General features: G+C 40.8%; 1 protein-coding gene across 7 annotated transcripts in view; it reads left to right on the plus strand.

The window, feature by feature from the left end:
* KLHL2 (kelch like family member 2) overlaps positions 1 to 16263 on the plus strand; it is a 173592-nt gene that overhangs the window by 59383 nt on the left and 97946 nt on the right. For 5 of the 7 annotated variants that reach the window (XR_015144095.1, XM_086346171.1, XM_086346172.1 and 2 more), the window contains one exon: positions 4536 to 4657. The exons of the other annotated variants lie outside the window; for them this stretch is intronic. Coding sequence is in view for 4 of the 5 variants with exons in the window: in XM_086346171.1 (XP_086202297.1) it covers positions 4536 to 4657 (122 nt within the window). In the remaining variant the exon portion in view is untranslated. The remainder of the gene's footprint in view (positions 1 to 4535; positions 4658 to 16263) is intronic. 7 annotated transcript variants of the gene reach the window in all.

The following is a 16263-nucleotide window of genomic DNA, read 5'->3' on the forward strand; positions in this document are numbered from 1 at the left end:
GTTAGTATGACAGTGGATTTGTAGGAGGTAACCTAGGGTAAGAGCCTAACCTAGCCTTGGGTTATCAGTGGATAAGCCTACTTGGAGAGGTTCCAGCTGAGTCTTGAAGACTCTGTGGGAGTTAGCCTGGGGAATGAGGGACTAGAGGAGACAGATGGTGAAGCTTGACAAAGACAGTAAGGTAGGAAGTTGCTAGATGTGTGTGGAGAGCTATACAAAGTTCCTTCCTTATATAAATTAAGACTGGAAGTGGCAGAGAGGAGACTAGTTGGTGAGGCAGGGGTGGAACGTGGACAGGGCCTGCGTGGTTTAAATGGGAGGAGCTGGAGGCTTTGAGCATCACAGTCAGTGGTGTGGGGTGCATCTTACAGCAACACCTTAGAAACTATAATATGAAAAACAGCTTGCAGATAACTGATAATTTTTTAATCATACATATAAATTAAAGTCAAATTGGCTTTTGTCTAAATTGTGCCCGAGTCCTGAGGAATGAATTTACTCCTTGAGGACTAAGTACACGGCTTTATGCTTGTGTGACACCAGGCCTTGTGGGTTTTTGCACATCGCTGGGGCCATAGAGGTGAATTAAGAATGGCCTTTTGTTAAAGTCCAAGTAGGAATTAGGAAAGTATTCTCATGTTTGTCACAAAAGAACTTTTAGATGACACAAATCCTGTCTAGCTACAAGGTCCAGAGAGAGTAGGACAAAGGAAGGTACCTTATATGTAAGTTAGGAATTATGTTTCCGTATTCTTTGCTTTCCTCCTTTTCTGGAAAGGAAAAAAAGTGCTGAGGCAGCAGACACATAGCCCAGTACTTTGTCTTCCTGCCATTTAGTATGTAACAGAAGCATATCATTAACTTTCTCTCTTCCCTTGTAATACCACTGGATGTTTCACTCCAGGAGGTAACATAGTAATTTTTCAGATATTTTAGCTCTTAGGAGAACAGCTATTTTTTGAGATCTTGTGAGAGATAATCTCCAAGGAAGCAGGTAGTTAAATATGTGTACTGTGCTCAGTTGTGTCTGACACTTTGTGACCCTATGGACTGTAGTCTGCCAGGCTTCTCTGTCTGTGGAATTTTCAAGACAGCAACACTGAAGTAGGTTGCCATTTTCTTCTCCAGAGGATCTTCCTGACCCACAAATAGAACCTGGGTCTCCTGTGTCTCCTGCATTGGCAGGCGGTTTCTCTACTACTATCTTCTTTACTACTGTTTCTTTACTACCTATCTCTTTCCAGTGTTTAAGTCTGCAAAAGAATTTTGTATAATTATGGATTTCTCTAGGCTTTTGTGATAGTTTACAGTACAGTATAAGTTCAGTTCAGTTGCTCAATTGTGCCCGACTCTTTCCGACTCCATGGACTGCAGCATGGCAGGCTTTTCTGTCCATCACCAACTCCCGGAGTTTACTCAAACTCAAGTCCATTGAGTTGGTGATGCCATCCAACCATCTCATCCTCTGTTGTCCTCTTCTCCTACCTTCAATCTTTCCCAGCATCAGGGTCTTTTCAAATGAGTGAGTTCTTCACATCACATCAAGTATTGGAGTTTCATCTTCAGCATCAGTCCCTCCAATGAATATTCAGGACTGTTATCATTTAGGATGGACTGGTTGAATCTCCTTGCAGTCCAAGGGACTTTCAGAGTCTTCACCAACACCACAGTTCAAAAGCATCAATTCTTCAGCACTCAGCTTTCTTTACAGTCCAACTCTCACATCCATACATGACCACAGGAAAAACCATAGCTTTGACTAGACTTAAGCAAAGATGGTACAGTATACTGTACCTGAAAAAGAAACAAATTTTCAAGAAATCTGGAAACCATTGTGTTGTTTTTCTAACAGGCAAGGGATGATGGCATTGTTTTCATACTTCTTTTATCTTTGATGCTGAAAACTTGGCTTCTCTGTACAGCGGTGCCAAATCAAATGTCAGGGACAGAGTTTTGGGTGAAGTAGAGAAGAATTGCTTTATTGCTTTGCCAGCAAAGGATGACACGGTGGCCTCATGCCTGCAAAACCACGTGTCCCTTCTTGGGAAAGAGAGAAGTTCTGTAATAATTGTTCAAAGAGGGCATTATCAGTGGATATTCTGATGGGTTGATAGTGAGATTAGTAGGAGTCAGCATCATCAAACATCAGGTTCAACTGGCCTGGGATCTACATGCTTGTGGGCGACGTACCATCGTTAATCATCTACCTCTGTCATCCGGAGGGAATTTCAGTATCTGCAAAATAGCTAAAAAATATTGCTGTGTGTATCCTTTGATGCGGAAATAGGACCTTGCCCCAAGGCTGCTGTTGACTGTTTCACCTCCTTTCCATAATTAACAACTGCTTGAATCTTCCCATTGGAACTCAGGGAAAGTCATGGAGGCTGAATAAAGGCTGTGTCTATAATGAAAGAAATGGAGGACAAAAAGGCCTTGTGACCAGGAGCCCCACAGGACCCTGCACGGTATCAAAACCTGATGAATGTAGAACTAAACCTTTTTGCCAAGGTGTCCCCTAGTGCTCAACATTATTTTTAGACTGTCTCGTTTTTGACTTTCTTTCACCAGTGATTATGTGTTCCTATTCTTGGGCCATTATATGTCCATGCATGTGTGCCCAAGCCTGCTTCTAACTCTTCATAAGTCCCCTGGGTTAAGAAGCAATCCCTTCTCTTTTCTGCTTCTCCATTTGTTTCCATAAGAGAGCATCTTACTTAGGATCCCTGAATGCTTAACTAGTTCAATGGGTAGTAGGAAGGAGGTCTTGTACTAAGTCTTTAGTGCAGTGATGTAGAAGGCATCCAGCTTTAGTAATAAATTGTTGTTGTTCAGTTGCTCAGTCATGTCCAACTCTCTATGACCCCGTGGATGGCAGCACGCCAGGCTTCCCTGTCCTTCACCATCTCCCGGAGCTGCTCAAACCCACGTCCATCGAGTCGGCAATGCCATCCAACCACCTTGCCCTCTGTGGTCCTCTTCTGCCCTCAGTCTTTCCCAGCGTCAGGGTCTTTTCTAACAAGTTGGCTCTTTGCATCGGGTGGCTAGTGTATTAGAGCTTCAGCTTCAGCATCCAGTGAATTCACTTCCAGTGAATATTCAGGACTGATCTCCTTTAGGATGGACTGGTTGGATCTCCTTGCAGTCCAAGGGACTCTCAAGAGTCTTCTCCAACACCACAGTTCAAAAGCATTAATTCTTCAGTCCTCAGCCTTCTTTATGGTCCAGCTCTCACATCCTTACATGACAACTGGAAAAACCATAGCCTTAACTAGATAGACTTTTGTTGGCACAGTAATGTCTCTGCTTTTTATTATGCTTTCTAGGTTTCTTCCGGGGAGCAAGTGTCTTTTAATTTCATCGCTGCAGTCACCATCTGCAGTGATTTTGGAGCCCAAGAAAATAGTCTGTCACTGTTTCCATTGTTTCCCTATCTATTTGCCATGAACTGATGGGACTAGGTAACACTGTGTTCTACTCATGAGTCGAAATTCAAAAGGGAAAGAAACTGCTTTAAAGCATTGTCAACTAAAAAAATGGACACATTAGAAGTTGAAGATTATGTTTTATTCATTGGACTTTTGGAGCCCAGGGGGTAGCCTCTCAGATCTTTCTGAGGGAATGATCTGAAAAAATCAGAGAGGAGCCAGGATATGGAGGAGTTTTTGCAAAAAAAAAAAAAAAAAACCCAGGTAGTCGGAACATCTAAAAATGAAAAACCAGACAAGTCAATTTAGTGCTTTTCTATGTATGAGAAGATACACGAGTCTGGGCTCATTGAAATAATTCCTTTATTTATATTCGTTTGCCTGTTTTTTTTTCCCCCCATTATGAATTCCCTCATGGCGTACAGTCTGGGGTGGCCTGCAGTGACTGATGGCTGCAACATCCTTTGTTGACTGGTACGGCAGATGACATTGTTTATCCACAGCATGGACCAAAAAACGGCATGGACAGATCAGGCTGTGAATCTATAATGCCACAGGTGTTAAGAGTTCATGCAGTTGGACATGTGGCATATTCATCACCATGATGTAATTTTCAGGTATAAGTGGGTAACAGAGGTACCTTGTATGGTTTGTTCAGGTAAGCTTTTACGGGAGGTAAGGGAATGTTGTTGGAGAAGACAGTGGCACCCCACTCCAGTACTCTTGCCTGGAAAATCCCATGGACAGGGGAGCCTGGTAGGCTGCAGTCCATGAGGTTGCTAAAAGTCAGACACGACTAAGCAACTTCACTTTCACTTTTCACTTTCACGCATTGGAAAAGGAAATGGCAACCCACTCCAGTGTTCTTGCCTGGAGAATCCCAGGGACGGGGGAGCCTGGTGGGCTGCCGTCTGTGGGGTTGCACAGAGTCAGACACGACTGAAGCGACTTAGCAGCAACAGCAACAGCAGCAGCAAGGGAATGTTGTAGGTTTGCTGAAGGGGCTGACCATTTTGCCTACTGAGTACAGTGAGTGGCTGGCCATCTGCCTGGCCTTGGTCTTCCTGCTGGGTGTCTGGTGCAGTGTCAACAATGCTCCTTATGTTTTAGGTGAGATGAGTGAGAGCCGAGCAAAGAGAGTTCGCATCAAGGAGGTGGATGGCTGGACCCTGAGGATGCTGATTGACTATGTTTACACGGCAGAGATTCAGGTGACAGAAGAGAATGTACAGGTAAGGGTGACAGCTTATACCATTTGGTTCTTCACACATGACAGTTTTCTAATGCAAAAAAGCATACCTATACATAGATACTTTGTATTGTGAAGTGGAATGTCCCCTGCCATATCAGTAAACAGTGCCACAGCTATCTGAGATTCTGGCCCTCTAATGTGAATTTCTAAGTGATGCCGGCAAGCAGCAGCCATGAATTCCTGAGCTTCCTGACAAGCGGCCCCACTCCCTGCACAAGGAACTTAAGAATGTCACAGTCATCAGCAATTACAGCCCTCCTGTGTGAACCAGAAGGCCCCAAGGGAATTCAAGAGCGAGAAAAAGATCTCTGTAAATATGCTGGATGCTGACCCCAGATAGCTGAGATGCGTATGAAAGGCATGACTTCAATAATCTCGGACCCTCGCACCTTCCCTACATAGAAGAATGCTAAATTCATTAACTTGATATCTGGTTTTTCTTACTTAACAATAATCTTTTGATGTTCAGACTGCCTGCCCCTTTGTGGCAAACTTATAGATAGCCTGACTCTCTCCCTCCTGCCTCCTTGGAGCACTCTCTCAGGGCTACTGAGACGCTGCCTCCTATACTCCAAGTCCTAAATATTCCCACCAAATAAAATAACTCTATTTGAGGTTCTGACTATATTTTGTAGTCAACAGTACCAAAGTAACAGAATTTGTTGTTATAACTGTGTTTTTAAGAGAATGATTATAGCTTTTTAATAATGTTTCTGATTTCAGTATCTTTTCTTAAAGTTCTAAGACACAAAGCCCTTAGTTCTCTGAATGATGCTTGTTCTTTTATGAAAACATGACATGTTCATTCATAAGTACTGGTCAGTGCTGCCCACATTTTCCATTATTTCCTGGAAGGTTAAGTCTGTAAAGGGTGTTTCTGATGCCCAAGAGCCTTCTTACTTCTTTGACAATTTCAGCATCCTCTGTTAGTGATTCTACAGTTCAGCTAAAATTTGACATTGCATCTCTCTTACTTTCTATAAAGAATCAGTGTTTTATATGTATGATGCAAATGTTTAATACAGGTGTATAGTGGAGTAGAAAGTAAAAGTCCCTGTTTAAAACTATACTTCTCTTTGTACTTACCCATCCCACTCTGTGATTTACGTTCTTTCCCTAAAGATTAGGCTCTGTTTGCTGTTAATCTTTAAGACTGTTTTCTGTGCGATTACACACACGCGCATACACAAGTTTCCTGACAAAAAAGAGACACTGATGTATAGAACAGGCTTATGGACTCTGTGGGAGAGGGAGAGGGTGGGAAGATTTGGGAGAATGGCATTGAAACATGTGAAATGTCATGTATGAAATGAGATGCCAGTCCAGGTTCAATGCACGATGCTGGATGCTTGGGGCGGGTGCACTGGGACGACCCAGAGGGATGGTATGGGGAGGGAGGAGGGAGGAGGGTTCAGGATGGGGAACACATGAGAAATAAAGGAATAAAATTTATAAAAAAAAAAATAAATAAAAACAAAAAAAAGTGTATTTTTACTATACCTGCTTTTCTGTAACTTGCTCTTTCACTGAGCAAGGTGTCTTGAAATTCTTTGTATGTCAATACATATGGGTCCAGCTCCTTTCTTTGGTGGGATGTCCCATGTGTTAGTTAGCTACATGATTTTTCACCTTTACAAAAAATGTTGCCGTGAATGAGCATTTTTATATTTGCATTAAATTTCATGGGATAGATTCTTCAACATATAATTGCTGGATCAAAAAGTACGTGCATGTTTTGATTTCTGATAGACATGCCAGACTGCCATCTAAAAGCTTGTATTTATTGATACTCCTTCCAATAGATTGACTGTGTTTTGAGGATAGTAAAAAGAACTAGGGCTAACTTCTTAAGAAATAATCTCTCTAAATTCTACTTGCACAAATAGGAAATCTTTTTTGTTCCTTGTAATTATGTCCCTATGTAATCATGGCATATGAAATATGCCACAGAATATTTGAGTTGGGAGACTGAAAACTTTGCACTTTAACTTGTTAGGATGTGGTGTTATTAAGTTTTAAATATTGGCAGTGGTAAGGCCTCCTTCTGATCTTTCCTAGATAGCCTCAGTAAACCTCTGCTTGGAAGTCCCATTCATAAGGTAAAGCATTTGAAAAGCCTTGGTTGAGCCTGAAGTCATATATTAAGGTGTGAATCAGATGCTCTGTGAACATTTTTTTAAACATGGAGGAAATGTTTGGTACATGTTATCTCATTCTGATCTTTTCTGTACCAGTAATGCTATTTGCTGGATTCTGGGGCATTATTTCAACAAGAACCCTGATCTTGGGTTTCTTTTGTCCCTTCTTTGTGTTAGTTTGAGTGCAGAGTCTCATTGTGCCCTGTATCTGTCCTTTAGTAAATGAGTTACTGATTGGTTTCTTTGATTCACATAATGTGTCACCTGGGTAAAATTACAAAAGCTGGTTTAGGCCTAGAAGACTGGACTGTGTGAATTCAGCCCTGAATGCTGTTTGTAGTAATTCTTGCAATAAAGACATTGGCCTGTGAGGAACTGGGAACGCCTTTCATGTTTCTTTTAATAGCTGTCACGTTCCAGTCCTGAAGTGTTAGTCATCACACCTCTCAGAAAACCTTTTGTCCTGCTAATTTGCCTTTGTGTGTATTGCTGACTCTTAGAGGAATACATTCAAAGAGTTGTATTTGGTTGTATTGTTTTGTTGTTTTTTGGAAGAGGGATGTAGGGGTATCTTGGTATATAAAGCCTTATTTTACGCTCCATTGAAAAATACTTGTTTTGGAAAACTAAGTTTGGAAATAAAGTTGGTTAAAATAAGCTACCTTTTCTGTAACAAGTATTTTTAAAAATAAAGTACAAAGTAAGGGCTTAATTATTGAGATATGCTAAACTGCAGTTTCCTCTATTTTGTGTATTTTTGTCTGTCTGCACTTTGGAGATCTTTCTTCTAGATGCTTTTCACCTTAAGGAAAGAAACAATTCTGGGGAGGTATATGGTGTTCTTATTCATGTGAAGCTGGAGTTTTCAATGGTCCTAACTAGAAGCCCTGCTCTGAGTATATCTGCCTTGAAAGTGCTAGCAGTGGGGATAGAACTTTCTGTAATTCAAAGGTTTATTGTTGTGGATAGATTTTCTTATGAGACCTAGAATCATATCTTTTGTCAGGTAGGTAGGTAAACTTCCTTTTGTACATTTCTCTTTTAGTAATATAGTCTTAGGATAGCAGGTATCTTAGTATTCTACTTTGGGATTGCATGTTTCATATAGAATCATACCTAGTGCCATAGAATGCTGAGCAACTGACTCTTTACAGCTGTCTTTATAGAGTCTGCTGGTGACAGAGCAGGACCATAACCCTGGTTTCCCTGATTCCTACTTAAGGGTCACTTCTCTGATACCGTACAGTCTCCTTATTATGCAAATTTAAAATATACAAAAAAGCTGTTTGAAGTGAAGGTTGTTAACTTTGAGTTGGAATGAAGGAATTAAGTAGTTTGAAAAATTAATTCTAAAGGAGGAATAAATGTCACTTTATTATTATAAGTATTAATAATAGGGTTTTAAATTTTGACTGTTTAAGGTTTTTTTTGGTATTGCTATTGTTTTTTGTTTAGGTTTTCAAATTTTGATTTTGACTTTGAGTAGTTGCTTTAATAATTTGAGTCAAGTGAATTTTTTTAAGAGAAATAGAAGGAGAATATTTTACCATGACCACACTTTTAGTTGAACTTTTATTTGCTGTTGTTGCTGTTGAATAATTTAAATTACTTGTGTCTAGAGTATCCAATCAAATTTTATAAACTTTATAAATCTAGGAACAGAAAATAAAGCCAAAGGCTTTTAAACTTTTTTGGGGTCATGGAATCTTTGAGAAGCTGAGGAAAAACTGAACTTTTCCCCAAGTGCACTAAAGCATATATGCACAGAGTTTTGCATACATGTTCAGAGAATTCTTGTACTTTGTCTCCCCTTATCTCCCCCACTGAAAATACTTGACTCTGTATGTGTGTGTGTGTGTGTATGAAGGGTTTTTACATGGCTTTATTTTCAGTTGTATGCTAGGCATTTTACATGTCTTTGTTGATATTCATCAGCATAGTAGATAGGTATTACTACTCCATTTTTCAAATGAGGAAGCTCAGGAGGGTTAAGTAATTAGTTCAGCATCACACAACACCTATTAAGTTGTCATTAACTACTAGTGTTACTTAAAAAGTTTGTGAATTCAAAAATAAAAGCACATTTATAACTGAAAAAAACCTTTTGTATCCCCCAAATTATTGAAGGTTTTGTATTCTTCATTTGATGTGTTGATTAACATGTTGAAGAATCCTAAAGGATACTGAATTTTTAAAAGCATTTACTTTATTGCTAAATTTTTCGTTTTGTTACATGCATTTTTACTTCTCAGCTTTTGGATATTTGTTTTGACTTGCTAAAGGTAGATAAGAGTTTTTCAGTACCAATGTAAGTAAATGATTTTGTTCCCAAATTAATATTATGAGAGTTTGTCTGCAGGTTCTGTCTACAATAAAACTTTTATCATACCAGAATTTAAGAAGCATCTGATATAATTTTGAATGGATTGGTTTTAAACAGTTCATGAAACTTGTGTGTTGCATAAACTGAAATTATTTGAGATAGAAAAGCTCATCCCTTTTCAAAAGGAACAGAATTTAAGCAAGAGTTTTTTAAGAGAAACACATTGGAATGTTTAACACAATCTCAGTACAATAGAGGGAGAAAGCAATGGCAACCCACTCCAGTACTCTTCCCTGGAAAATCCCATGGATGGAGGAGCCTGGTAGGCTACAGTCCATGGGGTCGCTAAGAGTCGGACACGACTGAGCAACTTCACTTTCACTTTTCCTTTCATGCATTGAGGAAGGAAATGGCAACCCACTCCAGCGTTCTTGCCTGGAGAATCCCAGGGACGGGGGTTCCTGGTGGGCTGCTGTCTATGGGGTCGCACAGAGTTGGACACAACTGAAGCAACTTAGCAGCAGCAGAAGCAGCAGCAGCAGTACAATAGAAAATTGAACATGGTTGTGTGCATTTTCTTGGTGGTGTAGACTAGGATGTCTGTTTGAGATCAGAAGTGTCAGTGGTGTGTCACTGTCGAGCCTTTTACTTGAGGGCTCCCGAAAGGAGGATATTACAGGAAGGGCTTCCACGGTAGGTAGGATGCCTGTTGATACAGTTGAGCACTTAATAAAAAAAAAGGCTGTCGAAGTGGAGAAATTATTAAAGAGCACTTGTTTACCCTAAATATTTAACCCCAAACATGTTACTTTATAAATTATGCCAGTATTTTGTTGTAGAATTAAGTACAGCCAGCTGCTTGGAGAGACACATGCTTGTTCTTAAAGTACAGCAAGAACTGGGAAACTTGAGGGCTTCCTCAAGTTTCCTCACCTCTGGGAAACAGAGGTGGTCCACTGGTTAAGAATCTGCCTGCCAGTGCAGGGACACAGGTTCCTTCCCAGGCCCGAGAAGATCCACATACCATGAGGCAACTAAGCCCATGTGCCGCAACTAGTGACCCTGCAGTCCAGAGCCTGTGAGCTGCAACTGCTGAGCCCGCCTGCTGCAGCTACCAAAGCCCTCTCACCCTCGAGCTTATGCCCTGCAACAGGATGATGTTGTTGTTCAGTTGCTCAGTCGTGTCTGACTCTTTGCGACCCCATGGAGTGCAGCAGGCAAGGCTTCACTGTCCTTCACCATCTCCCGGAGCCTGCTCAAACTCATTTCCATTGAGTTGGTGATGCCATCCAACCATCTAGTCCTCTGTCATCATCTTCTCCTCCTGCCTGCAATCTTGCCCAGCATCAGGGTCTTTTCTAATGAGTCGGCTCTTCGCATCAAGTGGCCAAAGATTTGGACCTTCAGCATCAGTCCTTCCAGTGAGTATTCAGGACTGATCTCCTTTAGGATTGACTGGTTTGATCTACTTGAAGTCCAAGGGAATCTCAAGAGTCTTCTCCAGCACCACACTTCAGAAGCATCAATTCTTCGGTGCTCAACTTTCTTTATGGTCCAACTCTCACATCCATACATGACCACTGGAAAAAATATAGCTTTGATTATATGGACCTTTGTTGACAAAGTAATGTTTCTGGAACAGGATAAGCCATGGCAATGATAAGCCTGTGCACTGCCCTCCGCTCGCTGCAACTAGAGAAAGCCTGTTTACAGCAACAAAGACCTAGCATGGCCAAAAATAAATAAAATTAAATTAAAGTTAGAAAAAGAACTGAGACACTTGAAAAGAAATTTCAGTGCAAAGTCATCTTCGGACTATAGACTTTCTCTGACTTTCTTCACACGTCTAATTTGATTAAAATTTTTTTTTGTGGTAACATAGTGATCAAACCATTCTAAGGCAGTCAAGTTAGATTTCACATAAAAGCACTCTTTTTATACTCACATTTCATTGGATTACATAGTTGTTTGAATTATTTCAGTAACAAGTGCATATGTCCCAAACATATCTAAGAACATGCATATGTTGATGAATTGCGTGTCAGCTAAGAGGAGAGGTAGAAGTGTGCAAGCCTGTTCGAGTGCACAGAGGACTGGAAGAGTTGGTCAGTCAGGCCACTAGTTAAGTGGGGGTTGGTAAAGGATACTCTTTCTATATTTCTGCATTGGATAGATCAACACTGAGATGAGATGCCCGTTGATGAAAATTTATTTTAAAATGGGCATTGAAGATATCCTGTCAGTTAAACAGACATTGACGGAATATCTGCTGAGTACTCTGGCCTGTGCTTATGGTCCTGATGCTACAAGAATAATAGAGTATAGACTTTAAGCTGGATTTGAATCTTGGTTTTACTATTTAAACACTGTGTAACCTTGTTCAAAGTCCTTAACTTCTCTGAGCCTGTCTGCAAAGACGGCATGATTCTGTTCTTTCTTATGTAAGAGCTTGTGGAACATCGTGGTTGGATAACTGGTTTATATAGGGGTGAGACATGCTGGGACTTCATTAAAAGTCCAGTTTGGATTGAGGTTTGAGCCAGAAATGAATGGAGCTAGGAATAAGGGTGCTGATCCGGGGTGGGACAGGGGCAAGTACTCGATAAATATCTCTTGAAGTTGAGAGTGGTATGCATTCCAAATTGAAATGTTCAAGGTTGAGTGATAAATTCAGCTATAAATGAGGTGCCACAGGATGAATGGCAATGGGGTCTTGTGGTGGTGATACCTGCTGTTAGACTGATGACAGTGTCTTTGATGATCCAGAAAGAGCTGCCCTGAGTGAACAGTGATTCAAGCCTGAAGCTCTGGGTTCTAGCTTGTCTGGAAAGAGGCTTAGTAAGGGCTAGGCATTTATTATTACCAGAGGTAAGTAGGTTGGTATTGTCATGTCCGTATTCCCATTAGGGAACAGACTGTAAACCTAGAGTCTGGGACTATGCTCAGTCCTATGGGGCTTTAGGGCCACACGTGGCTTAGTAAGCCTGAGGGTGTGTTGGGGAGCCTTCTGTATTTAGAACAGCAAGTTTAATGACAGACCATACTCACTGATTAGGTTACTAATAAATTTTGCAGTCTTGGTCAGGATTAGTTTAGGATTGAAGTTGAAGATCTAAGCCTTTTACGGTCTGCAACTAGACCAGGCTAGTTCATATACAGATTAATAACCATTTTACTGCTGTTCATGCATGACTTGCTCTTCCCTTTTCATTCTTCTAAGGTTTTGAGCTTGCTTGTATTTTCCACTGCTGGTATTGATTCTGATAAATTTCAGTTTTCAATAATAGTTCATTAAAAATCTATGGAACATCTATTTTATGCCAGATAATGTTCCAGGAATTGGTGATGCAATACTAAGCAAGACAGACAAGGCTCTTGTCCTGAGAACCTTAAACAACCTATTACTTTACAGCTAATTGAGTGTTTCTAGTGACTATAGATGTGTGTAGTGTCCAGTGTACATCACTTCTAAGATCTAGGTCCCTAGTGATAGCATTAGTAATCAGAGGATTGTGTAGTTAATGTGGAATCACAGAGAAGTCACGGGGGGCGTGGGAGTTACTTCTGATGGGTAAGAGAGGGCTGTAATGAATTGTCATCCCACTATCAAACATACATTTCTAGTAAGGAATATTGATTCAGTGCCATCAAGTCTAATGTATCTCCACCTTGTGTGATATCCAGAAAACTTCTCTTCAGATAGCCCATTTCTGAACATTTGATATTCTAGTAGTTGTCTTTCCTACCCTCACACTCTTGAAAATGTGGCCTATTTGGTATACCAGCCACAGTTCTTACTTAGGCCAAAATTCCAACCAGAGGGTAGAGGACTAGTATTTTTGAACTCTTATCTGTCTCCAGATGGAAATTAAATAATGTTTCTATAATTAATAACATTGTAAGACTTGTTGGGAAAAGTTCTTATTCTTCATTCAGTCACTCAGTTGTGTCCAACTGTTTACGACCACATGGATTGCAGCATGCCAGGCATCCTTGTCCATCACCAACTCCGAGAATTTACTCAAATTCATTTCCATCGAGTTGTTGATGCCATCCAACCATCTGATATTCTGTCATCCCTTCTCCTCCTTTCTTCAGGAGGGTCTTCAGACCAGCTTCAGGGTCTTTTCAAAAGAGTCAGCTCTTTGCATCAGGTAGCCAAAGTATTGGAGTTTCAGCTTCAACATCAGTCCTTCCAATGAATATTCAGGAGTGATTTCCTTTAGAGTGCACTGGTTGGATCTCCTTGCAGTCCAAGGGACTCTCAAGAGTCTTGTCCAAAACCATAGTTGAAAAGCATCAATTCTTCGGCACTCAGCTTTCTTTATAGTGCAACTCTCCCATCCATACATGACTACTGGAAAAACCATAGGTTTGACTATATGGACCTTTGTTGGCAAAGTAATGTCCCTGCTTTTTAATATGCTGTCTAGGTTGGTCATAGCTTTTCTTCCAAGGAGTAAGCGTCTTTTAATTTCATGGCTACAGTCACCATCTGCAGTGATTTTGGAGCCCTGAAAAATAAAGTCTGACACTCTTTCCCCATCTATTTGCCATGAAGTGATGGGACTAGATGCCATGATCTTGGTTTTTTGAATGTTGATCTTTAGCCAGTGTTTTCACTCTCCTCTTTGACTTTCATCAAGAGGCTTTTTAGTTCCTCTTCACTTTCTGCCATAAGGGTGGTGTCATCTGCATTTCTGAGGTTACTGATATTTCTCCCGGCAATCTTGATTCCAGCTTGTGCTTCATCCAGCCCAGCGTTTCTCATGATGTACTCTGCATATAAGTTAAATAAGCAGAGTGAAAATATACAGCCTTGACGTACTCCTTTTCCTATTTGGAACCAGTCTGTTGTTCCATTCCAGGTCTAACTGTTGCCTCCTGACCTGAACACAAATTTCTCAAGAGGCAGGTCAGGTGGTCTGGTATTCCCATCTCTTTAAGAATTTTCCACAGTTTGTTGTGATCCATACAGTCAAAAGCTTTGGCATAGTCAATAAAGCAGAAATAGATGTTTTTCTGGAACTCTCTTGCTTTTTTAATGATCCAGAGGATGTTGGCAATTTGATCTCTGGTTCCTCTGCCTTTTCTAAAACCAGCTTGAACATTTGGAAGTTCATGGTTCATGTACTGTTGAAGCCTGTCTTGGAGAATTTTGAGCATTACTTTACTAGCATGTGAAATGAGTGCAATTGTGTGGTAGTTTGAGCATTCTTCGGCATTGCCTTTCTTTGGGATTGGAATAAAAACTGAACTTTTCCAGTCCCGTGGCCACTGCTGCATTTTCCAAATTTGCTGGCATATTGAATGCAGCACTTTCACAGCATCATCTTTTAGAATTTGAAATAGCTCAACTGGAATGCCATCACCTCCACTAGTTTTGTTCATAGTGATGCTTCCTAAGGCCCACTTGACTTCACATTCCAGGATGTCAGACTTTAGGTTGGTGATCACATCATCATGATTATCTGGGTCGTGAAGATCATTTTTGTATAGTTCTTCTGTGTATTCTTGCCACCTCTTCTTAGTATCTTCTGCTTCTATTAGGTCCATACCATTTCTGTCCTTTATTGAGCCCATCTTTGCATGAAATATTACCTTGGTATCTCTAATTTTCTTGAAGAGGTCTCTAGTCTTTGCCATTCTGTTGTTTTCCTCTATTTCTTTGCACTGATCCCTGAGGAAGGCTTTCTTATCTCTCCTTGCTATTCATTGGAACTCTGCATTCAAATCGTTATATCGTTCCTTTTCTCCTTGCCTTTCGCTCTCTCCTATTCACAGCTATTTGTAAGGCCTCTCAGACAGCCATGTTGCTTTTTTGCATTTCTTTTCCTTGGGGATGGTCTTGATCCCTGCCTCCTATACAGTGTCACAAGTCTCTATTCATAGTTCTTCAGGCACCCTGTGTATCAGATCTAACCCCTTGAATCTATTTCTCACTTCCACTGTATAATTGTAAGGGATTTGATTTAGGTCATACCTAAATGATCTAGTGGTTTTCCTTACTTTCTTCAATTTAAGTCTGAATTTGGCAATAAAGAGTTCATGGTCTGTGCCACAGTCAGCTCCCAGTCTTGTTTTTGCTGACTGTCTAGAATTTTTCCATCTTTGGCTGCAGAGAATATAATCAGTCTGATTTCAGTATTGACCGTCTGATGATGTCCATGTGTAGAGTCTTCTCTTGTGTTGTTGGAAGAGGGTGTTTGCTATGACCAGGGTGTTCTGTTGGCAAAACTCCTTTAGCCTTTGCCCTGCTTCAGTTGCTCAGTCGTGTCCGACTCTTTGCAACCCCATGGACTGTAGCCTATCAGGCTCCTCCATTCATGGGATTTTCTAGGCAAGAGTGCTGGAGTGGATTGCCATTTTCTTCTCCAGGGGATCTTCCCGACCCAGGAATCGAACCTGGGTCTCCCACATTGCAGGCAGATGCTTTATCGTCTGAGCCACCAGGGAATCCCTCATTCTGTATTGCAAGGCCAAATTTGCCTGTTACTTCAGGTATTTCTTGACTCCGTAGTTTTGCATTCCAGTCCCCTATAATTAAAAGGACATTTTTTTTGGTTATTACTTCTAGAAGGTCTTCTAGGTCTTCATAGAACCATTCAACTTCTGCTTCTTCAGCATTACTGGTTGGGGCAGACTTAGATTACCGTGATACTGAATGGTTTGCCTTGGAAATGAACAGAGATCATTCTGTCATTTTTGAGATTGCATCCAAGTACTACATTTCAGACTCTTCTGTTGACTATGATGGCTACTCAATTTCTTCCAAGGGATTCTTGCCCACAGTAGTAGATATAATGGTCATCTGAGTTAAATTCACCCATTCCAGTCCATTTTAGTTTGCTGATTCCTAAAGTGTTGATGTTCATTCTTGCCATTCCCTGTTTGACCACTTCCAATTTGCCTTGATTCATGGACCTTACATTCCAGGTTCCTATGCAGTATTGCTGTTTACAGCATCGGACTTTACTTCCATCACCAGTCACATCCACAACTGGGTGTTGTTTTTGCTTTGGCTCCATCTCTTCATTCTTTCTGGAGTTATTTCTCCACTCATCTCCAGTAGCATAATGGGCACCTACCGACCTGGGGAGTTCATCTTTCAGTGTCTTATCTTTT

Source organism: Bos grunniens, chromosome 17, assembly GCF_055505025.1.
Source record: "Bos grunniens cultivar Pamir isolate PY7600 chromosome 17, Bosgru_T2T1.0, whole genome shotgun sequence".
Lineage (NCBI taxonomy): Eukaryota > Metazoa > Chordata > Mammalia > Artiodactyla > Bovidae > Bos > Bos grunniens.